Source organism: Eucyclogobius newberryi, unplaced genomic scaffold, assembly GCF_026437365.1.
Source record: "Eucyclogobius newberryi isolate DKJ021-1_F unplaced genomic scaffold, fEucNew1.0.hap1 SCAF_7, whole genome shotgun sequence".
Lineage (NCBI taxonomy): Eukaryota > Metazoa > Chordata > Actinopteri > Gobiiformes > Gobiidae > Eucyclogobius > Eucyclogobius newberryi.
This window is the reverse complement of record NW_027316389.1, coordinates 25,301,240-25,321,943: the sequence shown is the minus strand read 5'-3', so window position 1 is coordinate 25,321,943 and position 20,704 is coordinate 25,301,240. Positions and strand designations below refer to the sequence as shown.

The 20,704-nt window shown below is 41.0% G+C and overlaps 1 protein-coding gene across 1 annotated transcript in view; it reads left to right on the top strand.

Moving 5' to 3' along the window:
* LOC140349059 (PDZ domain-containing RING finger protein 4-like) overlaps nt 1–2,807 on the top strand; it is a 74,798-nt gene extending 71,991 nt beyond the window's left edge. Inside the window, exon 8 of the mRNA XM_072435270.1 lies at nt 380–2,807. Within this exon, the coding sequence (XP_072291371.1) occupies nt 380–1,813 (1,434 nt within the window). The 3' untranslated portion in view covers nt 1,814–2,807. The remainder of the gene's footprint in view (nt 1–379) is intronic.
* Nucleotides 2,808–20,704: the final 17,897 nt, after the last annotated feature.

Here is a 20,704-nt window from a genome sequence, read left to right as displayed (position 1 = left end):
TGTGGATTGGACAAAAGCTTATTGAACATCAAGTCCTCATATATTACACATTTAAAGGTTGAATGGCCGATTTTTTTGGCCCAAATCTGAGTCTCATTTCCTCGTGGCGTGGACTGCCGATTAGTCCTGCCACGTATCAATCATAAAACGCACCTACCGCTCACCTGCAGCCGAGTGTGGCTCGTCCCCATGAGCAGCACGGTTCCGCGTGTCTAAGCACATTGATCTATCATAATATAGTTCCCTCAGTGTACGGGACAAAATGAAGACGGAGAAAGACTGTTCGAGCTGACGCAGAAGAAGACGGAAATCTGTCAAGTATTAAGTTCTTTGCAAAAGGACGTGTCAGTTTTAATGATCCTCCTTGTGTTTGTTTCAGAGAGCTGAAGATGAGAGGCCGTCTTGCTCGTCCCTGTCTCAACACACGCACCATGTGTCAAACAGGAGGGACACACGGGGCAGTTCTGAGAATGTTCTGGCTCAAATCCAGAGGCGCCTGTCCCAGTGCCTCAGGGACAGGGACACTCACAGGCTCCCTGGCTCCACTCGGCTGGACGACAGAGATGAGGACGAAGAGGGAGAACGCTTTCAGCAGCTGCTGGAGCTCAAGTGTCAGATCCGTAACAGCGGCGAGTACGACCTTTTCTACAGCCGCCGCAGTACCATCGAGTGCAGCGTGGCCGAGCAGGGAAGTGTGCAGCACGAACTCCGAATGCTCAATGAAGAACTGCGCAGCATTGAGCTGGAGTGTCAGAACATCATGCAGGCTCATAAGCTCCGCAAAGACCAGGAGTCCCCTTCCAGCGGCAACTCAGGCCTGTCCAGCAAAAACCAAAGTCCAAAGCGAGGAAATCAAACCAGGAGCAAGCTGACAGACATAAACGAACGGCTTGAGAAATATGACAAGGACAGCTCCAGTGCCTACAATACAGCGGAGAGCTCGCGCAGCACGCCTCTGCAGATGGACCGTTCTCCGGAACATTCTCTGCAGAGAATCAGTCTCACCAACCAGAGAAACCTCTGCAGTGGCCTCAGCCTGCATCAATCCAGCCCTGTGCCCGCTCTTAGAGCTCCTGTGCAAGGGAAGGGCAGTAGTCCAGACCACAGTAACCCCTCTGAGTCAGACCACGCCCCTCAGCCTGAAGAGGACAAGCAAAGTTCAAAAGTCTCAGTCCCCCAGATTCCTTATTTTTCTCCATCCCACAGTTCTCAGCAGCGGCAGAGCACCATCCCGGCCCATGCACGCCACTACCAGAGCTACATGCAGCTGATCCAGCAGCGCTCAGCCGTGGAGTATGCACAGAGTCAGCTCAGCCTGCTCAGCCTCTGTAAGGAGCCCCAGATTCCCGAGCCCAAGATGGAGTGGAAGGTGAAGATTCGCAGTGATGGCACACGCTATATCACCAAGAGACCGGTGAGGGACAAGATCCTGAGAGAGCGTGCCCTTAAAATCAAAGAGGAGCGCAGCGGAGGCATGACTACAGACGACGACGCCATGAGTGAGATGAAGATGGGCCGCTACTGGAGCAAAGAGGAGCGAAAACAGCACCTGGTCCGAGCCAAGGAGCAGAAAAAGAGGCGCGAGTTCATGCAGCGCAGTCGCCTTGAGAGCCTTAAAGAAAACCCGCAGAGCAGCAGTGAGGCCCGCAAAGAGGTCAGCATCATCGAGCTGAGCCAGAAGAAAATGATGAAGAAACGTAACAAGAAGATCCTGGACAACTGGATGACCATCCAGGAACTGATGACTCATGGCACCAAGGCACCAGAGGGTGCTAAAGTGAACCGCGCCTTCCTCTCAGTGACTACTGTATAACTGTACTGTACAGGGTACCCATGTGGTACGGAATACTTGCCTCGTTCAATGTGGCTTTCTAGGAGGACAGAACTATTTTTCACACTTTGTAACTCAAAAAGCATTTTATAAAGGATATATCAGTAATCTGATGAGATTTGTTTCTGAGGTTTTTCATATCAATTCACAATCACAATTTTCTATAAAACGATATTGTTATTTTTCTTACTTATGTATTTACATGTTTGAGTTCAATCATGTTGTGTTGTTACATAAAACTACAGACACTTTTAGACATGGCCATCCAATGACTCACTCTTAACCTTAATAACTGAAAACTTATTGTTTCTGTTTGTTCAGCCTCAGGTCTGTCATTATTTCTGTTTCGAAAGCCTGTGGCCTCAATGTTGGAGAGTTATTTCTATTGCAGCTCTGGATTTGATTCATTTCAGAATACAAAATGTTCAATGGTATTTTGTATAATACGCATTTCCTGAAAACCTTATTTTTTATGCTGTGATTTCTTAAACCAATTGCCCTTGGTGTGTGCGAGATGGTACAGCAAAGAAAGTCATATCAGTTATTTCATTTATCCCAATCTTTCTATATTTTCAATAGCCATGTCATTTTTCTACATACTTTTACATTTGAACATTACACACCCAGTTCCGCCTTATTGGTAACGAGCGCAGTAGCAATCTCAGTGCTTTATCCACAGACATTTGTATAATTTACCATTACACACTGTTGGCTGAAAACTCTCTCTTGTGTTGAATGAGCAGGACTCATATCACAGATATTTTTATCATCAAACATTTAGATTGGGTTTTGGTTGACATACATTGCATTTTCTTTATGTAAAATGGATTTAAATCTCTTACAATTGTTTAATGTAAATTTGGACATTTGAACCAAGTTAATGTGAAATTTCAAGTAATGTGTAGCAAGGTAAATGTGTGACAATGGTGAACTTTGGCAAAATTGATAATAAATTATTGTTTTTTACTCAACTGTTTTTGAGTAAATTTTTTGGGGGTTTTTCAGCGTTCATGTTAAACCATACAATGATGAGTGTTGTAGTGAAGATTACATCCCAATGAACTCCACTGGCCTATCTTTTGTGGAGTGGCTCACTGCTCTCAGCTTCTGGGAATACGTTATTAACAGAAGGAGATTTCAATTAAAATGGCCTTCCACTTGGACGGCTTTGTGTTCATTAAAACATACCCTGCTCTTCATCATTACTATGGGCCTGTCGTGTGCAGCCGGGCAGAGCTAGTGGCAGACTGGGGCCTCTCAGTGTTATCTTCAGTTGGCAATTTTATGTAGGTGGAATTGGAATACCACAGATAACGTTTTTACTTATAGCTTCTTCTTTATCATATAGTTTTTACCATCAAGTCCTATTTTTCATTAATATGGTTTTCTTTTGGTGGATATTGTTTCTTGTGTGTTTCAACCACATTGTTTTGTACCTCCAAATGCACCAATAGCAGTGCATAAAAACATACACATAGAAATATTTTACAGTTCAATATCTATTTTTATATATATACTGAAAATGGATCAAATTAAATTATATCCCCCTTCGGTCTAATTCCTATAGGCAAATAGAAATGTTACTGCAAGACTGCCTCTTGGCCCTGTCTCAGTGTCCTCCTCTGATTTTCCTCAATTTGTTCATCTGTACTCTCAGATTTTAGAGACTGTGGGTGTTTTTTATGGGTCAGGTGGTTGTGGGGAGATTGGGTGGGATGTGGGCATGTGAGAATTATTTTTAATGCTTTGTATAGCTATTGAAAAGTTGCAGAATCTGTGTCAATTGCCCCAATCCAAATGGTGGTCTCGGTATCTAATGAAGCTGATCTACACCTGGAGCAGTCAGTCAGGTGTAATTAAAGCCAGTCTAGTGACAGCCATGGCATTTGTCAGCGCTCTGCAGCAGCTCAAACAGCAGCTCAAACAGCAGCTCAAACAGCAGCTCAAACAGCATAAGGCAGAAATGTCAAACAGACAGTGGCTCCTCTCCACTCCAGTGCTCCGTAGAACTATGCACTATATTGTGAAGGTTTGCTGATAACTGTTAACAGGATTCCACTAGACAACAGAACTACAAATTCACCCGGTAAGATCTGTATTTGATGTGTTGATCCACTTGACACAACAAATGTTTTCGTTTGAATGTTTTATTACTGATTGATTGTATCTTCTCAATGTAGAAAAAGGACAACTTTGAGTTTTGAAATGAGTATGTGCTAATACATGCGTTCGCTGTTACGTCATACAGTCGGGGACTTCCCCATAGCGGCCATTTTAAAAGGGGTACGCGATATATAAAATCAACACGACAGCATCCTTTTCTACGGCATAACGAACTACAAATACTTTGATTCTTTAGAAGATGACGGCAAACTGAGGTAGACGACAAAGCTATCATTTCTTGGTCAAACAGAACGCAGGTTTATGGCATTTTGGCCTCATATTTCCTGGATTTCGTATGTAGTAACATGCAGTTGTGCCCCTTTTCAAAATGGCGCACATCGGCACAAGTTCCCGTCATGTATTGTCATGTCATCTTGGACATGTTAAGACGGCTGCTGATCTACACAGCTCCTGAAATGTTTGGAGAATTAAACAATATATATAGTTTTTGCCAAAATCAATGTGTAGCATCAAACTTATCAATTTTTACACTTGCTATTTTGTTGGTAATTATTAATAAAAAAGTTTTGGTGAGAAAATGTTTTCTGCTCAACACTAAAGGTTGTGTGGACTCAAATGGATCAGCCAGGAGCCGTACAAGATGGACTCTTGTGACAATCCACCGCAAGGTTTGTACTTTATTGCAGTGAAGATAAAGTATAACATTTTATAGTTTAATAGTTGTTGTGCATCACCAGTAGCTTTTGTGTTTGCAAATAATACTCTTATGGGTGTGAGCACAGACTTTATCCCCCAGAAGACCCCAAGGGAGCAACAAAAATTAATAAACAAACAGAATTGCTCCTCTAAGTACATTAAGCTTTAGTGCTGCAAATACAAAGCAATAGCCCAATATCCACCAAACCGAGTGGAAGGAAGAGCGTTAACTACATGTTGTCAATGCAAAGGATTATCTAAGCAGTCTAATCTTCTATTGCTTTCATATTTTGCTTCATTGAGGCCAAACACTTCTCTAGATTGTCATTTATGTTTAGTTACCAGTAGCTTTTTTCAGTGAACCAGCCGGAGATTTCTCAAATTATTCTCTCCTCGTTTCAGTGCCATTGTTTCATTTTCCAGCCACATAAGGGCTGTATAAGGGGCCAATCGGGAAAACCCTGGGTGTGTTTTTAAAAGTTGATTATAGGCACTAATTATAATTAATTATTCATAAGGGCCTGAACCAAACAACCACACAGACTGCACTGGTTTCAAGCATGTGCAATTTGGCCTGCAATTAGCTTGAGTATCTTGTTCCCAAAAACACACAATACATTCGACCAAATCCACCAATAGTCTTCCTCAGCATTCTTATTTTAAAAAGGCACTGTCCATGTAATTACTAGGGCAATACCAGATATAAGAGCGTTTGGAGAGACTTCCTCCTAAGTGTCACAAGTGGGATCTGGATCATGACCTTGGCCTACTTCAGCTGAATCTATTGTGGCTACAAATGTCTTGATTTCCACTACAATTGTTTTATTTCTCTACAATTGCTCCTCACCTCCCACAGTCTGAATCCAGATACAATTGTTCTCAAGTGCAAGAGTATTCGTATCGAAAGTATTGTGCGTAACAGACTAATAAGTGCAATAAAAAATGTAAAATGAGAGACTAGGGCATCTGTGAATGCTTGAAAGGGAAATATACTAAATCAACCTTGTCACAAGTGTTTCCTCATCATTAGTTACTTAAAGTTGTGTTTTGATTGATTCTTGCTGTTATGATCCCGGCTGGCAAAAACCCAAAAGCAGTCCGGATAAGGCAAATAAGAATTTATTTAACAAAAAGTTCAAAATCCAAAGGTAGGCACAAAGGCTCCAAAAAGTCAAAAAACACAAAATATCCAAACTTCCAAAAAGCCAGAACTGAAAGGTACAAACTTGCTCAGGTAGACAGATAAACAAGGCAGGTGCAGGACAAGGCAGGTGCAGGACAGGGCAGGTGCAGGACAGGGCAGGAGTACAAGCAGGACAGACATCAAGTGACGAACGGACACAGAACAAAGGGGAGACAGAACTTAAATACACACAGAGAAGCAGGTGATTGGTGGGAAACAAACAGAAGAGAAGACTGACAGCAGGTGTGGTGGGAGGTGACTGGGAAATCCAGGAAGTAGCAGACGGCAGGTGAGGGGCGGAGACACAGAAACAACCATGGGAGCACATGACAAACACAAGGGGCACATGGGAAATAGAGTCTCTGCAGAGCGGATACTAACACTTGCAAGTTTGCGAAATCCTGTATTGTCCTGCAACTGAGGCTCGAGTGCCCAGATAATTCCTTCCTGTTTTCACCTTCCCCCTATCCCCGCCCACTTCCCCTGTACTTAAGTTCACTGACAAGGATCACAACCCCGGCTACGATGCAAAGTGTTTATTAGCGTACGAGAAACATGAACAACACAAATGTACAGAAGTTGATCCCGGCGATTCAGGCGATGAGGGCTGTAGACTCCCGGGCCTCGATACCCCATTTAGGAGATAAATTAGAATAATTACAATGATTAAAAGAGGATGGGAGTGTGGGAAGGAGGGGCATGGAAATTATGAACACCGGTGTGTATGATTTAGATGCTTAAGTGGCCACAAGAAGGGGCGTAAAGGGGGCGTGGTCCTGCTCCCGAACTTAAGATAACAAACGTATCTTCATTTAACACAATCAGATAAGGTTTATTGCTATTGTCGGTGAACAAAATTCCCAGGCTAGGAACTTGCTTTGGTGATTTGGTGCAACATACAACAATGAACAATAATGAGCAAGATATAGCAAATAAGGCGTGTATTAAAGAAAAAATATAAGATAAAAATAGACTTACAATCAGCCTATTGGAAAAATGAAGACTCCTAGTGATACATGTCGGGTTCTGAAATGTCACATAGCTCCTCAAAAATAAAAAACATGTAAAAGACAATCTGCTGCTTCTATTATTAAGCCGTTCTTGGTAAATGTTGTAGTTTCCAATGACCAAAATGTATAATTATGATCTACTTATACTTTAATACTAAGTAGATTTTAAAAGCATAACATTTCGCCTTTTTAGTTGATCGAAGAGTCAATTTGAATAGCAACAGGGTACATCAAGTGTATATTTGTACTACTGCTCAGTGTTCCTGTTATTTTATGAGCAGTCCTGTCCACACAGTGATTTAATTGGCTACTGGAGAGCTGCTGTGGTTTTTAATCAAATTGTCTCATGCTGGAGTGTGAAGTGCGCTCATTCTTCTTACACTGACAGTAAAGTTTCCGAGCAGCTGGAGACTTCACTGGCCCAGGTGCATTCTGGGTAGTCGATGTAATGAGAATATTGCCATGAGGCTTTACTGGTCAGAGATCAGTGTTTTAGCGCTCGCAGGCTTTGCTCCGGGTGGGTTACACGGAAAATTGGGGTCTGAGCATGTCAAGGAGTGCGCCGTAATGGACTGTGCTGCTCACCGCCGTCAAATGCAGAGGACAAATTTCCCTACGGAGACAATAAAGTGTATCTTTACCGTGAGAATGTAATGACCATGTCTCACTGTCATTAGGAAACTGTTAGTAACATGTCTAAATGTGCTTACTATATATTTAAAGATCTCTATTGCCGGTTTAAAACAAAAACATGCTCTATTCCAGAATAATAATGTGATTTCAATGGAAAATATGAAAAATCAAGATGGTTTTGTCAAATGAACAACTGTATATTATGATATTTGTTCAGTACTTCAATTTAGACTCACAATATTTTTGTTTTATTTACAGATATATCATGCACTTCACAAATTACAGATTATTAAAGAAAATATACATTTCTACATTTCTACCCTAGATATTCAAAACGGTTTTAACGACTTAAAACTATTAGCATTTAGATCTGATGTCAGTTAATTATTAAGAATGTGTTATGATTTACTTCACGTTTGCCTCCATTTGAACATTCGATTGACATATGAGTTAACTAATCAAAGCCTGCTACTTTTGAAACAAATGAACGGTGGTGTTGTGTCATTAGTTTGTCATTAGTTCGATCTCTGATTCTGACAATTTCCTGAATGTCCTCCCCTCTCGCTCATCCCCCATTTCACTTTGCACTCTCCTGTCAATAAATCCTACTGACCACAAAAAAATCTTTAAAAAAATAAACTAATGAAAGCTCTTCACGACATTACATAGTGCTTAAAATGCTGTAAGGAAGGAGGAAATATGCACTTTCTATGAGCGCGTTCTTGCGGTTCTGAGGAGTGCAGCCAATCAAGGCGACATTATGCAGAGAAATAGGCTACACTTATCTTAATAAATTCCTGCATGTGTCATAAATGCATGGTGGAAAAATGTGAGCGTCTTCTTGACATCACCGCCCTCGATAGTAGCGCAGCACAAATGGCTGGTGAATGACTAGAGGGAGTGAAGTGGAGGCATTTCACAGTGACTTGTTCAGAGTAACGGGAGCCGACCTTGAGTGTGGAGCGTCGCGTTCCACTTTGTTACAGGGGCTTACAGAAATCTGGCAGGTTTATGATTCATGACTTTGATTTGATAGTTCTGCGCAGCCCATTTGACAGGCTCGAGCGTTGTAATGAAACAACACAGTGGAGGAGTGGCTACTGTCATTGAGGATAACGGCTTCATTGTTCTAATTTCTAATGGGGGGTCAAAAAAGTTCAGTTAGAAAAAGACCATAATACTGAAAAATAAATCGTAAAAGTCACAATTACAAGGCAATTTATTCTACTACAACTACTTCTGTCTCCATGTACTATCTATGCCCTTTAGACCTGCTATACTTTCCCTTAGGACAAAAGTTGTGTAATTTCAGAGAAGGTCAGAGGAAGTGGGACCACCAGACAAGCTAAAATGTCACTGGATTCAATATCCACCGTCCCACCTTAAACAAAAATGTAGATTGTGAAAGTAAGACAGTCTTTCTATATGTGCCACAAAGAGGACTACATGCTCTCGGTAGCAAATAGGCAATACATCACTGTCAGCCTAGCCACCATTTTTAAATCACCTCTCCCTTCTTATATATGCAGGAACACCGACAATATCTACTGGTTACTACAAGTCATGCATTTCAGATTTTGGAGGAAATTGTTTTTGCAACATTTGGCCAAAACATTTAGTGGGTTCAGTGGGCTGTTGAAGTGCAAATCTTACCTTGAAGCCACATGATTGCGGACAGTTTCATAAACTAATTATCAGAAATGCCCTTGAGCCCAAAACTCCTCAGGTACATAATCTTCTCTTATAGCCATGGGGAACAAGAGAACAAAGAGGTGTGCTATATCATGTGAGAAGCAGTGCACTTGTTTCTTGAGGCTGGAGCGCGCATGTTTTAGAATGATTGGAAATATGCAGCCAGTTCAGAGTGAAGTATCTACCTCATTAGCTTAAGTGCATGTGATTTTGTTTAGGCCAGCGTTTTTTTACAGCATCATTTACTCGACTCCTTATCTTTGAAATTATAAGTAGGGCGAGCTCTATCATATTTGGTTAGAAAATTGGATCATAAATCAGTGCTATCCCACCCAATTCCTAATAGGCCCCAACTATTGATGTCAAAATGTATGTCTGTAAAACTCCTTTCATCTTCTCCCATTAGAGGTAGAGGGTAGCTGAAGTCTTTACTGGCACTCTCAGGCTGGACCAGGCCTTTCAAAACATGCACCATAGGTAAAATCCTCCAGCTTCGGTAATCCTGACCGAACCAGCTCAAGATCTGGAGATGGTTTCAGAGCACTGTCCAGCAGCAGCACATGCTCCTGGCAGGTTGCACCAGCCGCACCAGAAGGATCATGAGGGATTCATTAAGTTTACATTGACCTTGGGTTGGGTTGTACAGATAGAGCTTACACATAGTTTATAGTAGAAAAAGCTTCAGTTGTAGTCATCTGGACTCAGTTTGAAAAAATAGACGTTTCGACTCTCATCCAAGAGTCATTGTCAATAAAAGAATTTAGATCGAGAACTCCGAAGTTCGGAGTTCTCGATCTAAATTCTTTTATTGATCTAAATTCTAACTGAGTCCAGATGACTACAACTGAAGCTTTTTCTACTATGGAACACGCCTGGACGAATGAGGGATTACACCGACATACACATAGTTTAGTTTATTTGTTTGAGGAAAAGCATGCAAAAGAGAGAAATGCATTGGTGCTTAAAGGAGTACAGATGTATGCACTCGTGACATTATATTGGTCTGTTATTTTTGTATAAATCACTGAATTCTCAAACTGTGGTTCAGGTTCCACTGAATGCATGCAGGCTTCTTCAAATGACACTACTCTGCACATCTGATTTAGAGTCGGGGGTCGTTTCCATACCACTTTGTCTTTATAAAATAAACATGCTGTAAAGTGCATCAGCAAAAACATGTTTTCTGTTGTTGTCTTTGGCATTACCTCAAAAGGGTTTGTGCTCATTGTAAACCAGGCTTCATTCAACTGTGCTGCTTGAGTAGTTGTGCTAATATTTCTTTTGATGCTGTGATACACACAGGGATTTGATCCATTCATGAGTGGTCATAATACTGGACTAATGCATCGCATTCATTTCACCAGACATCCAAAGAGCCTATTATTCTCTTCAAATATGAAAACCCATGCCATTTCACATGGAGTCCCTGTTGAAATCTTTCTTCAGCAAAGATATTGTGTCTGAACATTCAATATGACCAAAACAAATAAAAACAGATTCTTTATTCTATTTTTTTTTTGTGTGGGACCTGTATTATACGCTTACATTTTTTTAATTAAAATAAATAAATTAACAAAGATTTTATTTATTTTTTAAATTCTCAAATCAACATTTTCTGTACACATCTTGTTAACTGTCTCAGTCAAATTACTTTGCAAACTACATCAAATTAGCCTGTATCTTCTGCTAAAATGGTCAAACTACACCCATGTTTTATAAAATATAGGCTTTGTAGACAACTGAAAAAAGAGGGCCTATAAATCCCCTACTGTCTTATCAACAAGAACATGGAGTGTGATGAACAATGCTTGCCAGAGCATATGACCTTCGGCAGTGTCACATGACTGTACTTCATGCTGAAATTTACACTACCGCCTCCTCGTTCTCAAATGCCATCCACGCTCCGGAGCCGTAATGGTTCACATATCAGCAGCCTGTCAGAAACTAAAGCCACAACCACAAAACATGCACTATTTCTCTGCTGACACTGTTGGCTTGTAGAGAATACGTCAGGAAGTCTCCACAGCCCCTGAGGTAGAAACACAAGCATACAACCCCTTAGCTCCTGGGCAAAGAGACTGAAATAAACCTACACAGCACTCGATCCATGTTGTAACACTGAGGAGGTGGTAATGCAGTTTGTCAGCAGGAAAACAACATTGTCATTCAGTGCTAAACGAGGACAGGAAATGTGCAAATTGAATTTATTTGTCACATCTGTTTGATCCATGTATCCTTGATAAATTCAGAATCAGATTCATGAGAAGACTTCGCAGGTGACCGCAGAGTGTTTGGAGGCAATAGGTTTGTTATCAGATTATCACAAAAACATAGCTATGATGTCACTGTGTTGGTGTACATTATTTCTGTTCGTGATCTTTTTACTAGTGTGAAGCTCAAGTAGGAACGAGCAAAATGTATGTCAAGTCAATATTTGAACGAGCAAGTTTAAACACTTTACTTATTATTTAAGGTAATACAACACTAAAAGCTTCAAAAAGGAGTCACCAGGGGTCTTATTTATAAAGCGGGTGTACGTACAAAAATGTTGCATGCATAATTTTCAACGTTGATCTATAAAAAGACAAATTGACATGGAAATGAGCCAAAAACATTCCCAAACTCTGATTTGCACTTTAGGTTTTCAGCAATGAGGCAGCAAGCGATCCGAGCCAAAAGAGATGAGAAACTAGCAAGTTTGAATACGTTTCTGCAGGTTTGTGTTTTGTCAGTATGTGCATTGTTGGCAAGAATGCATTGTAAAGTTTTATCATTAAGACCTGGACTTCAGAGGGAGAGTATGTTGGAAAAACTGGATACCAAATTCATATCATACAATAAATTCCTAAGCTCCGTTGCCCTTTGGTGTCGCTTGTGCCTCTTTAAATGTTTGTGCCTGAGAACAGCACATTGTCCTCTTCAGTCCTTCAACCCCCGGGCTGGGAGCTTCACACATCACATTTGGAACCCCTCATGCATTATTTCAGAATTTTCATGCTTCCGTTCCCAAATCCCTCTCATTATACAACCATGAGTGATCGGCATCTTACATTCTGCCACTCTGCCACTCCACTTTGGTTGATGTGACGTCGACCACCCAGCGATATCCCTCCTCGAGCTCTTTTGATGGAGGGACATAAAATATGAATTCTTCAACAGCTGTCCGGAGTGCCGTGTTTTCTGACGTGTGTTGTCATTCTTTTCTAACAATCTTCCGGCCACAGTGTCTCATTTGTGTGTCCCAGCTGAGGTGCCAGTAATCTCCTTCATTATTAATCTCACAAAGCACAAATGTCACGGCGCCAGACTCACCAGCGAGAGCACAAGCCATCATTTAATTCTTGTTTACCGTCCTCCTCTATCTGCTCTAAGGCCCTCGCTCCAAACTTCCCTGAAGAATGGTCTATTCTTCTATCAGGAGAAAAGGGGGATTTGAATTAAGATCTATACAGGCCACCACACACAATTTTGGAACCAACCACTTGGGTTGGTTTATTTGGAATTATTTCTATCAAAAACTCAAGTTAAATTGTTAAAGAAATGGCATACTTGTCAAGGTTGCACCATATCACATTTCAATTTTGACCTTCTCTCTATTTTTTGTTTTTCAGTTACTATTAAAAGTGTATTACTCTCGAGCATGCTTAAATTGCAATGCCAAACCTTTCCAGGGTTTGTAAAAGCAACGCCTGCATTCTGAAGCCTGGTACCACTCCACCATGGCGCTAATGCATTTTCAATGCTAGATCGCAAGCTATGAAAAATCGGAGCTCTTTTGGCGACTGACAACAACTTGACCACACATGAGACTGCAGAGCCTTGTTAGAAAGCATCACCGTGTGTAGAAGTGTTCAGTGTAGTATATCAATGCAGCGATCAGAGCTGAAATTAGCATAGAGGCTATCGACTATGTAATAAACATTTCTTCAACCTAATGTTATCCCGGAGCTAATCGCTCCAAAATGTAGTGGGCAACACAGGTTTGACAATTAAATGTTAGTATTAGTTAATCAAGCACCACAAATCATGCTATGGCCTACATTACTGACTTTTAGTGGATCTGAAAGTTGGATATACATTGTGAACATATAAACAACAAACAAAATCACTGTCATCCTCCCCTCTAATCACCTTTGACAAAAGAAAAAGGATTAATATGGTTAGATATTGTCTTAGCTTTGTGTGTGTGTAAAAGAAAATGGTAATCTACACATACCTGTAGGACTTACGTCTGTGCACGTCTCCTAAAGATATTCTATCCTTCTCTCTGTCCTTCATAGTTCCTCCCCTCCCCTCCCCTCAGCTCCCCTCAGCTCCCCTCCCTGGTGCAGCTTTCATGTGCCATCACAGAGCTATGGATTTGGCCTGGGACCTCAGTTGGAGAGAATACAGATGCAGACAGTCTGTTTGCCTGCTGTTTGTGTCATTTATCTGGGAACAGCAATGTGGAGCTAAAGGAACAGAAGGTGACTGGTGTTTAAGCTTCATGCAAATCATTTCAGCAAAATTCAACACATCCCATTAAAATCTGACTTGTGTTGAAATTGCAAGACTCTCCTACGACAAAGGCTTCTCTGTGTCAGTCATTTTAGCCTGGATGAAAATGGTATTGAAATAGTGGTATGAGGTGATGAAGGTGACAGATGGGTTAGGAAGAGTCTCTGCATTTACTAATTACAATTTCACATGTGTAAATTTTGTTTTCAGGCACAATTTCACTTATATCAGATGGGTCAATAGCATGTAATATCAATAGATATTAGGAAATCCTAAATATGTTTTAGATCTAAAACAAAATAAGATCACCAACACTAATGTGGGCTTATTTCTCTAATAAAAGAATAACACTCAAAATGTTACTCAATGGGTTGACCTAGTTGTCTTTCTTGGAAACAATAAAGATTTCACCACACTTTATCTACAAGGATGTCCAAACTATTACCCGGTGGCCAAATGTCACCCTCAAACCAATTTTTTGGGTGCCTTCATGTTCTCTGGGGAATTTGCCTATATTATTTGGAAAAGCACATCTAAAACAATTTTCAGATTCTCAAATATTACAGCCTCAATAATTAACATCTCAGTGTAAAACTGAATCTGAAACTGAATTTAGTGACACATTAAACCTTATAAAATGAATGTATACCTTTGTTGAATGACTTATTGTATTAACCACTGCTCTGTGGCCCTGCACTTAGACTACGTTTGTATATAAGCCCTCAATGGAAAAGGTTTGGACACCCCATAATAACTAAACCATCATGACTGTTTAACCAACCGCAACTATGACACAACCGCCCAACTGTTTCCCCTTGTTTGTTGAACATATCTCAAACTGTTCACTCAAACGGTCACTATTTCCAAAATCATGGCTCTACTTCAGCTTCAATCTTCATTTGGATGTTGCTCTGGAGGCGCAGGTGTTGAGCTCAGATTTGGGATTAAGCCGTCAGTGTGTGCGTGGAGGTCTAGCCTGCACATGTGAACCTTCAGTGGGGTATAGCTCAGCCCATGCCAGCTGTGGGCTCTAATATGCCAACTACTGCTTTGTTTGCGTACAGGTCCACTGGCAGCCGAGCACGGGGAGAGAGGGAAAGAGGAGGCGCCTGTCAGAATTACACACAAGGTCCCCAAAGCTGCACAAACAAGAACAGCAGATGGGAAAGGAAGAAATGTGGCCTGTGTGTAGTTTGCAATGATTTCAACACTCATCCTCCTGACCTATTTGATCTATTTTATATATACATACACACACACACTCTCTTTGGTCTTATTAAATATCTAGTCTCAAGTGTAGGGATGGCATATATTTCTACAGTAGGATTCTTACATTACTTACGTCTCTTTCCTGCAGTGTATATGTATTCCATATCTTTAGAATGTGCGACAGCCCTGTTCACTTTTGGAAGACTCCAGGGAGGACTCTGGATGTCTGTAGAAATCTCAGATTCTGAGTGACAGCAGCTTTATTATATTCCGCCCATGTTCAAAGGACATCTGTAAAGACATGACGACAATATGTGCAGAATTTAGAAAAAAAAAAAAACCATGGAATGTAAGTGAAACTATCTATGAGAAGAAGTGTGTGTCTTTGTGGCTAGATTATTTGTGATACACTGTAAAAAAAAAAAAAAAAAAACATGAGATTACTAGTATTTCTTTTTTGCTTTTGGTAGTTTCAAAATAAAGCAACAATTGCTACAATGCCATGTTTTAAGAGGTGTGCCTCAGGGGTCTATCCTTGGACCAACTCATCCCATCTGTACATAGATGACACAATGCTGTTCCACAAGAGCGTTTTCTTAATGTACACAGTGTTTACCTGTCTGTATCTCTCACTAAATGCCCAGAAAACAAAGACTGGTTTAATCTGTTAATTCCTCTCTCGAACTGGAGTCTTTGATTTATTTATTTTACATGTAAACTAAAGGAATTGTGTATTAATTGATGTTAAATGAATGTGTTTCCGTGCTCTCTCCTTCTTCCTTATGTGTTGTTAAAATAATTTGTTCTTATGTTTGGCCTGGTAAAATGAAATAACATGAGCAAATTTAAATACAAACCAAGCATCAGTGTCCCATAGTTACTGTAATTTCCTCCAATTCATTTGAGAAGTTGCAGAAATATTATTACATTGTACATTATCATCGATCTTTGTTGACACTAAATTAAACATTATATCAAAGAGACTTGAATGAACGGATCAGACATCACATTTTATCCAAGAAAAAAAAAAAAAAAAGAGACTGAAATGGTCTGCTATAATGAGTCTTTGATGGGGGTGATACTTCTGCCTTCTGAATGAATGCGCTTCAGGCAATAGATACGATCACTTCATTCAACCTGTCTATTCAAAAGGCCTGGAAACACATGCATGAGGTGGAATATGCAGCTGTGCTATTATATCTCCAAATCTTTTTTCTATATTCTCCGTCCAAATGGCTCTTATCAAAATGAAATGAGACAGATAGGCGGCGTAATAAAGCTTTGACAATGGTAAGTGACATCTTGGGCCATGGATTTGAGTAAATATGGTAATATGCAATATGTGTTATACTTTGAGATTTGCACAAGAAACCCATGCTTTGCTGATATTGGCAGCAGCAGACATCAGGAATCAAAGCCAAAATGAGCTGTCAAACAGTACTTGTAGTACTTTATTATGTGTACTGCACACAGATGGTGCTCCATGCTGTCTAGATGGAAAAATACCAGACACAAATGAAAATGAATGGCAAGGTCCATACAACCTGATTGCAGCGCTACTTTCGTCAATACATCCAATAAAGCAGGAAGGCTTACTGTTACAAGACAAAACTAGCCAATAATACAGAAAGAGTGGATTAGACTGGGTGGTCCCACTCCCTTTTTCTTAACCTTTGTTAACCCTCAAAGATAGTGCACCGGTTAAAACACTTTTATTATTTATTTTGTACACATAGAACAACAAAATCAAACATGATTACTTTTTGTAGTAATTTCCAGAATTATAACAATTCTGGACTTTTGATCCATAATTAATCACCCCTGATGGTATCAGTTAATATTTCGGACATACCGCTGGTCAAATGATTAAACTAAAATATCCAAACCATATCATCCAAACAGAGCTCTTCGCTCTCAGAATGCCGGCCTTCTGGTGGTGCCAAGAGTCTCTAAAAGTACTGTAGGAGGTAGAGCGTTTAGCTACCAAGCCCCTGTGTTATGGAATCAGCTCCCGACCCATGTTAAATATGCTGACACAGTCTCTTCATTTAAGTCCAGGCTTAAAACGTTCCTCTTTGAAATCGCTTCTGGTCAGGCCAGTTAGGAACAGAAATATAAACCCACAGCTTTAGCTACGCTGCCCTAGGAGTAACTGTGCTGGGGGAAGTATGACAGCTTGAGCACTATCCTCTTCTTCTGACTACTTATGCTATCAAACAATATTTATTTTTTAATTCCACTTGCAAACTGTTCACCGCCTTCTTTTTCTTTCTCTCACTCCTGAGGACCTGTGGACCCAGATGTCCCTCTCCTGGTGAAGTGGTCCCTGCCCCATGTGGACGGTCCCTCATCTGCCTGAAGAGTGGCTCCAGTTCGCCTCAGTCGGTCCCTCATCTGCCTGAAGAGTGGGTCCAGCTCGCCTCCGACGGTGCCTCATCTACCTGAAGAGTGGGTCCAGCTCGCCTCCCACGGTCCCTCATCTGCCTGAGGAGTGGGTCCAGTTCGCCTCCGACGGTCCCTCATCTGCCTGAAGAGTGGGTCCTGCTCGACTCCGACGGTCCCTCATCTGCCTGAAGAGTGGGTCCAGTTCGCCTCAGTCGGTCCCTCATCTGCCTGAAGAGTGGGTCCAGCTCCAGTCTCCTCGTGTCCGTCTGTCCGTCTGTGAGAGTCGGATCTCTCCTTCACTGGAACTCCTCCAGGTTTCTACGCTTTTTTCCCAAAGAGGTTTTTTTTTGTAGTTTTTCCTGGCCGAGAAGGAGAGTCTAAGGACAGAGGACCCTGGGACATCGTCCCTCGCCACCACAGACATTGTCTGACTTCATCGCCACCACAGACATTGTCTGACTCCATCGCCACCACAGACATTGTCTGACTTCATCGCCACCACAGACATTGTTGATTCATTTCTCCCTGTGGCCCTCAGAGGCAACTGTTGTTGTGATTTTGGGCCTTACAAAAATAAATTGATTTGATTTGATTTGATTTGAAAATAAAATAAGTTTTGAAAATGAAAAAATTCTGATGTCAAATTTGACCAGGTGCGAGAGGTATGTGTTGATTCTCCACCCTGCCATGTTTAAGAGGAGTACCTCAGGGTTACATCCATGGGGCAACTCTTTTTGAATGATTATAAACGATTTCTGTTTCCAAAGGAATTGTTCATCTTTACACAGCAACATAATTTTGAACTCCAATGGCCTAAACCCTGGAACAGTCATTCACACTGTACAAGAGAGTTTGTAGAGTAGCATCACATTTGTCTATCTTGCAGTTATCAAATAACAGGTGTTTGAAATACATCGAAAACAGGCCCACCCTCTCCACAGACCTGACGTGTAACCCCTTTTCTAGATGAAGATAGAAGGTTTAATGCCAAACTGTCAAACATTCCAGGCAATAACAGCTAACAAGTTAGTTTAGTTTAATTTATTTAAATGAGACTGCAGCTAATGCAGTAAATACACTGGATTTAGATCAAAGCTTTTTTCCATCTGTATGTAATAAGGGCAATTGAGATTATTGTGGTTGAATTAGTACTGAAGTACTTAGTACTTTTGGATTCTGGTGTATCCAAATGAAAACAGAAGTGTTAAGTCAACAGAAATACGTTGATAAAAGTGGCCAACACAAATACAAATATTATAGGCTACTGTAAGTCTACTGGGAGGAGGGGCACAAGAGGCAATGGTCCACCGATGTCCGAGTTCTGGCCGGCACACCTAGTACACAAAGAACCTCGCCAGACAAAGAGACAACAAGTACGGCAAACACATATCAGCCGGATGTTTGGGGCCCGGTCACCTTGTCCCTTCAGCCCGGCCCCGAAAGCCCAGCCCTGCCCAAAGAGACGGCAAGATCCAAAAATGGTTCATCACTTTGTTTGCCACTGTATTGATCTCCTCTAGGGGACGCCAAAAGTGGCCAAAATAGTGGCCAAAAAATGTTTGGGCTAAATTAATTTTTTTTTTTTTTATTAAGGACACAATTACAGACACATGAATCACTGAACTATCTCTAGATGAATGAAAAAAACAACAATCCTGAAAGTGTAGTTGGAGATGTAATCGCTAACTTTTGTTCGGGAGCAGGACTACGCCTCAACCTCCTACTTCCCCAGCAACCACACCTCCACTCTTTAACCACACCTCTTATTACCCAGAAGGCCTATATATGTACAGGCCAATCCCAGCATCTCTTGTTGTCTCTGCTCTCTCGACCCCACCCTCCCACCTCATGTCTCTATCATCTTCACCTTAACACATGACCATCTATGGAGGGGGGGTTCTGAATCGGCTGGGCTGATCACCCGAGACAGAGCCCCCATCCTGAGTCTCTACCCAGCCATCTCTCATCGATCTCGCTCATCAATCTCTCTCATCTCATCGATCTCTCATTGATCTCTCATCGACCCATCATCACTATTATCAATAAACATTCTTTCGTATTTCATTGTTGTGGCGTGGTCCTTGCTAGTGAATGTTAGTTATTTCATTGTGTGGCCTACTCAAAAGCATTAATCACAACATTTTACATTGCAGATCGCTCCATTTATCCTGTGTAAAACCATGAGTCAGGTGTGATCTTTGCCCATGTTTAGAATGCTGACATTTTGTAGCTATCGTATGGTCTTAAAATAAAACTGTCAAACAGACACTGTAGTCTTAGCTCACCTGCCATGGTGGACTTGGAAATCAAAGGTTGGGTGGTTGGGTGTGCTAATATACTTTGGTAATTTCCTGTTAAATTTCACTCAAGTCCAAATCACACTGGTTTCAAAGTGGTTGGCCACTTTAAAAAGAATGCAAAATTATGTTAGGCCACCTTCTACTGCTCAGATGTGGTTGGCCATTTTAAAAAGAATCCAAAATCGTCTTTTGCCACCTTCTAAACTTTTAAAAGTGGCCGACACTTCAGAAAGTTGCCAACCAAGTAGTGTGTTTTGGACTTAAGTGAAATTTAATTGGAAAAGCCTTCTAAACATGGGCAAACGCCAAAGGATCATTTTATTTTTTTGTAATTCATTTACAAAAAAAGCTATTAACCACACAATGAAATAACTACAATTTCAGATTCATATTTGTTTCATTAATGAAGAGAAAGTTCTATGAATCATGTGTCTGTAATTGTGCCATTTTTACCCATAAAATCAGTGGCAAAGGTTGTGGTCAAAGTTGTCTGTCCACTCTGCCCTTGTACAGCTAATACCCTACAGTTCCCCAGGCTACTCCAGAAGAAAAGCCTTCACCACAGCCCAACAAAGATCTCACGAAACCTCAAACAAAGTACAAGGATTATCTCTTTTTGTGACAAACTCATTCTGCTTTAGCATAAGCACAATCTAAATGCAAATGCTTTTCTTCTAACTCTGTCCTTGAGCGTTCAAAGGCAGATTTAATGAGTAAAAGGGTGGTTTATTTTTCACAGGAGTAATTGGAGCTTTACCTGTTGTAGTAAAAAGCAGAGGAGAAGCTAGACATAGTTTGTTATTATTTTTGCAGTTATTTTCAGCATTTTGCTTTATTTTATAACTCTTTGATGTTTGTAAGTTACACATTATTGTGCCCATATCAACAAATAAGTAAATCAATGAAAATATTAAGCCACAGAATGTCCCCCAGACGTTGTGCTGGTGTGTCCTCTTCAGGACTGGGGTGAGCTTGCAGTGTGTTTTGGGGATCTCAGAACAACCTGCCCGCTATTTGACAAAGGTTGACATTCAATCCCCATTACTTATTTGGCAAGACACCTCCCTCCTCTCTGTTTACGTATGCACTGGTGTCTTGATTGGCTCGATTAGCACGCTTTTACTAGCATCTAAGTTCCCTGGCT